Source organism: Poecilia reticulata, linkage group LG8 (genome assembly GCF_000633615.1).
Source record: "Poecilia reticulata strain Guanapo linkage group LG8, Guppy_female_1.0+MT, whole genome shotgun sequence".
In the NCBI taxonomy this organism is placed as follows: Eukaryota; Metazoa; Chordata; class Actinopteri; order Cyprinodontiformes; family Poeciliidae; genus Poecilia; species Poecilia reticulata.
The window spans coordinates 6,930,673-6,933,218 of NC_024338.1; the positions used below are offsets into that span (position 1 = coordinate 6,930,673).

At 43.5% G+C, this 2,546-nt stretch overlaps 1 protein-coding gene across 1 annotated transcript in view; it reads right to left on the reverse strand.

The window, feature by feature from the left end:
- Positions 1-2,540, reverse strand: part of mcm5 (minichromosome maintenance complex component 5) — a 7,738-nt gene extending 5,198 nt beyond the window's left edge. The window contains exons 1-4 of the mRNA XM_008415636.1: positions 2,359-2,540; positions 1,196-1,322; positions 963-1,091; positions 8-180 (exon numbers count right to left, since the gene is read on the reverse strand). Coding sequence (XP_008413858.1) covers positions 8-180; positions 963-1,091; positions 1,196-1,322; positions 2,359-2,531 — 602 coding nt within the window. The 5' untranslated portion in view covers positions 2,532-2,540. The remainder of the gene's footprint in view (positions 1-7; positions 181-962; positions 1,092-1,195; positions 1,323-2,358) is intronic.
- Between the last annotated feature and the right edge of the window lie 6 nt (positions 2,541-2,546).

A 2,546-nucleotide genomic window follows, 5' to 3' on the forward strand; every position in this document is an offset into this window, starting at 1 on the left:
AACTCACCTGTTGCACTTGCGTGGCAGAGCGTAGCCCTGCAGGCCCGGTGGCAGCGGGATGTTGGGCAGGACGCCGCGGCAACCGCGACACTGCAGGCACACCTTGGTGGCCTTYGCCTTGACGGCCGTGGCCGAGATGACRATGCCGTGCACCTTCACCAGGCGGGACACCTGCTCCGACTGACACGGGAGGATCTCATGATTAAAGGGGYGTTTTACAGGCATTTTTCGTACGAGCTAACTGAGCTGATGCGATTTCGCTAAGAAGAATGTTGTTAGTTTCAATAAACGGTGTCTCTATAAAGYYTTAAGGGGACAGTATTTTGTGTTTTCCATCGTATCAGTTTCCAGCACAATTGAGTAACTGTGTKACATTCAGTAGTTAGAAAAACGCTGTAAATGTCAAATATGACTTAAAAGAAAATTGAATTTGTAATTTAATGCCTTGAAATTGGGCCTCTGTCTCTTTAAGAAGCTCCTGCTCTTTCTAAATCTCCACCATCAGGAAGTCATCACAACATGGCTCCTCTCTCAACCCTTTAACAGCGTTTTTACCAGCGTTTCACTAAGAAGTAGCTCCTATAATGAGCTCGGCAGAAGTGTTTGCTAATTGCTACTGGCTAGTCTGAAGGAGCAGGGTGGAGACGTTACAGGGGACGGAGGCTCTGAGACAGAAGCTTGGAAACGGCAACTCTCTGAGGAAGAGCCTTTTTGAAGGCGGGGCTTAGTCCTTGCAGGCGTTTTGCACAGCTGAATGGTTGCCATGGAGATTAAAGGATTTCTCAAACACGCATGAAAGAATCAAAGCAACACTACAGGTATGTTTTTGGTGGGGGAATAACATTTTAACATGATGTAAAGCTCAAAAAAGTAGATTTTACATGATACTGACCCTTTAAAGTCACCTTTAAACATTTTTATTTTTAAAAAAAAAATCAAGTTAAATGATCTTTGATAAAAACCTTAAGGCTGCGAATGGAAGCGTGATGGGCGTCGCTCTTCAGCATGACCTGGATGTCCTGCACCGTCTCCTCGCCAACGGGCCGGGGACGGGTCACCTCGTCTGCTACCTCCTTGGCAGCTTCCTCCAGCTGCAATTTAAAGAAGAAGAAAAAATTKAATCAATGTGAAGAGAAAGAAATTGCTGTGATGTAAAAAAAATAAAAATAAATAAAGATAAGGAAGGTGAACGGACCAGGGGCAGGTTCTCGGTGGGCAGCTTGTAAAGGCAGTCGGACAAATCTTCGTCGAAGCTGGCGAGGTCCTCCATCTCCACCTCCACCCAGAACTCCCCCAGGGTGTAGTGCCGCTTCAGCTCATCCCTGGTTTATGAAGTCCGTTAAAAACACTCAGGATTTATTTCTGTTGTGAAGCAGTTGTTTCTATAACCACTCTAAGCATTCTGACTGACATTACCACGCTTCCACAAATGSTTTCTGCCTTTAAAACAAGTCCAGATTTAATTACTTCAATAGTGGTTCTGAAAGTGGCTTTGGGTATTTGGAAAAACTACCCCCTGCTGAAAATGAAGCTGAAGTTGGCTTATGATTGTACTAAAGGGCGATTCCACCTAATTTTTCACCATCTCGAGTGGATTTAATGTGTTCTAGTTTAAAAACTAAAATACTCAGACACAACAAACCTCGTCTAAATTATTCTAAACTAACAGAAGAATATTTACAACAAAGATGGTGCTTTTTGACACCTTTGTTTGATTTGAGAAATGTCAATAAAGGGCGATTTCAGTTAATTTTATGCATCTGAACCACTTTACAATCGCTCCAGCTCCAAAACTGCAACATCTTGAAATCAGATTATAAAGGTTTCACAAATCACACGACAGGTGTTAGATAGTTGAGTCCMGGTTTGCAGAGGTGTTGTAGCTTTGGAGCGTTTTTAATGTGGGCSATGCATAAAAACTGCTGAAATTGCACTTTTGTTAAAGCTTTACAAGTCACAAACTTCGTTTTACCTATTCCCCTCCGAGTGAAAAATAACCTAGACCAAATCTGAAGTATTTCAGTTGTTAAACTAGAACAGATTAAAGACACTCGAGGCAGTGAAAAATAGGTGTAATGGCTTTTTAGTTGCAATCGGAAGCTAACTTCGGCTTCGTCTGCTGAAGCGGATCAAAAACAGATTCTTTTTTTTTTCCTCTCTCCCTTTTGTCCTGATCCAGAACAGATCTGTCACAAAGAATGCCTCCTAACACCTTCTTAAATCACATTTCTTCACCTAAACATCCAACAATGCCTAACTTTCTAAGTTTMCAACAAATATCCTCAGAAAAGTCAATCTAACAAGAGTTTGCGATTGCGTTATTGTTATTTTTATGATTTGCTTTGCCACAACATTCACCTGTATTTGTACGTAAAGCCGGTCCGGTCGGTTCCCACTCGGAACTGGCGCAGGAACTCGCGGAACCTCTTCTTGATCTGGACGCGCTTCTGTCCGCCTTCGTCCCCGCCGGGAGCCTCTCCTCCTCCGAAGTTGTCGCTGTAGTAAACCCCGGGGTCGTCGAAGCCAGACATCCTGCGGTGAGCTCG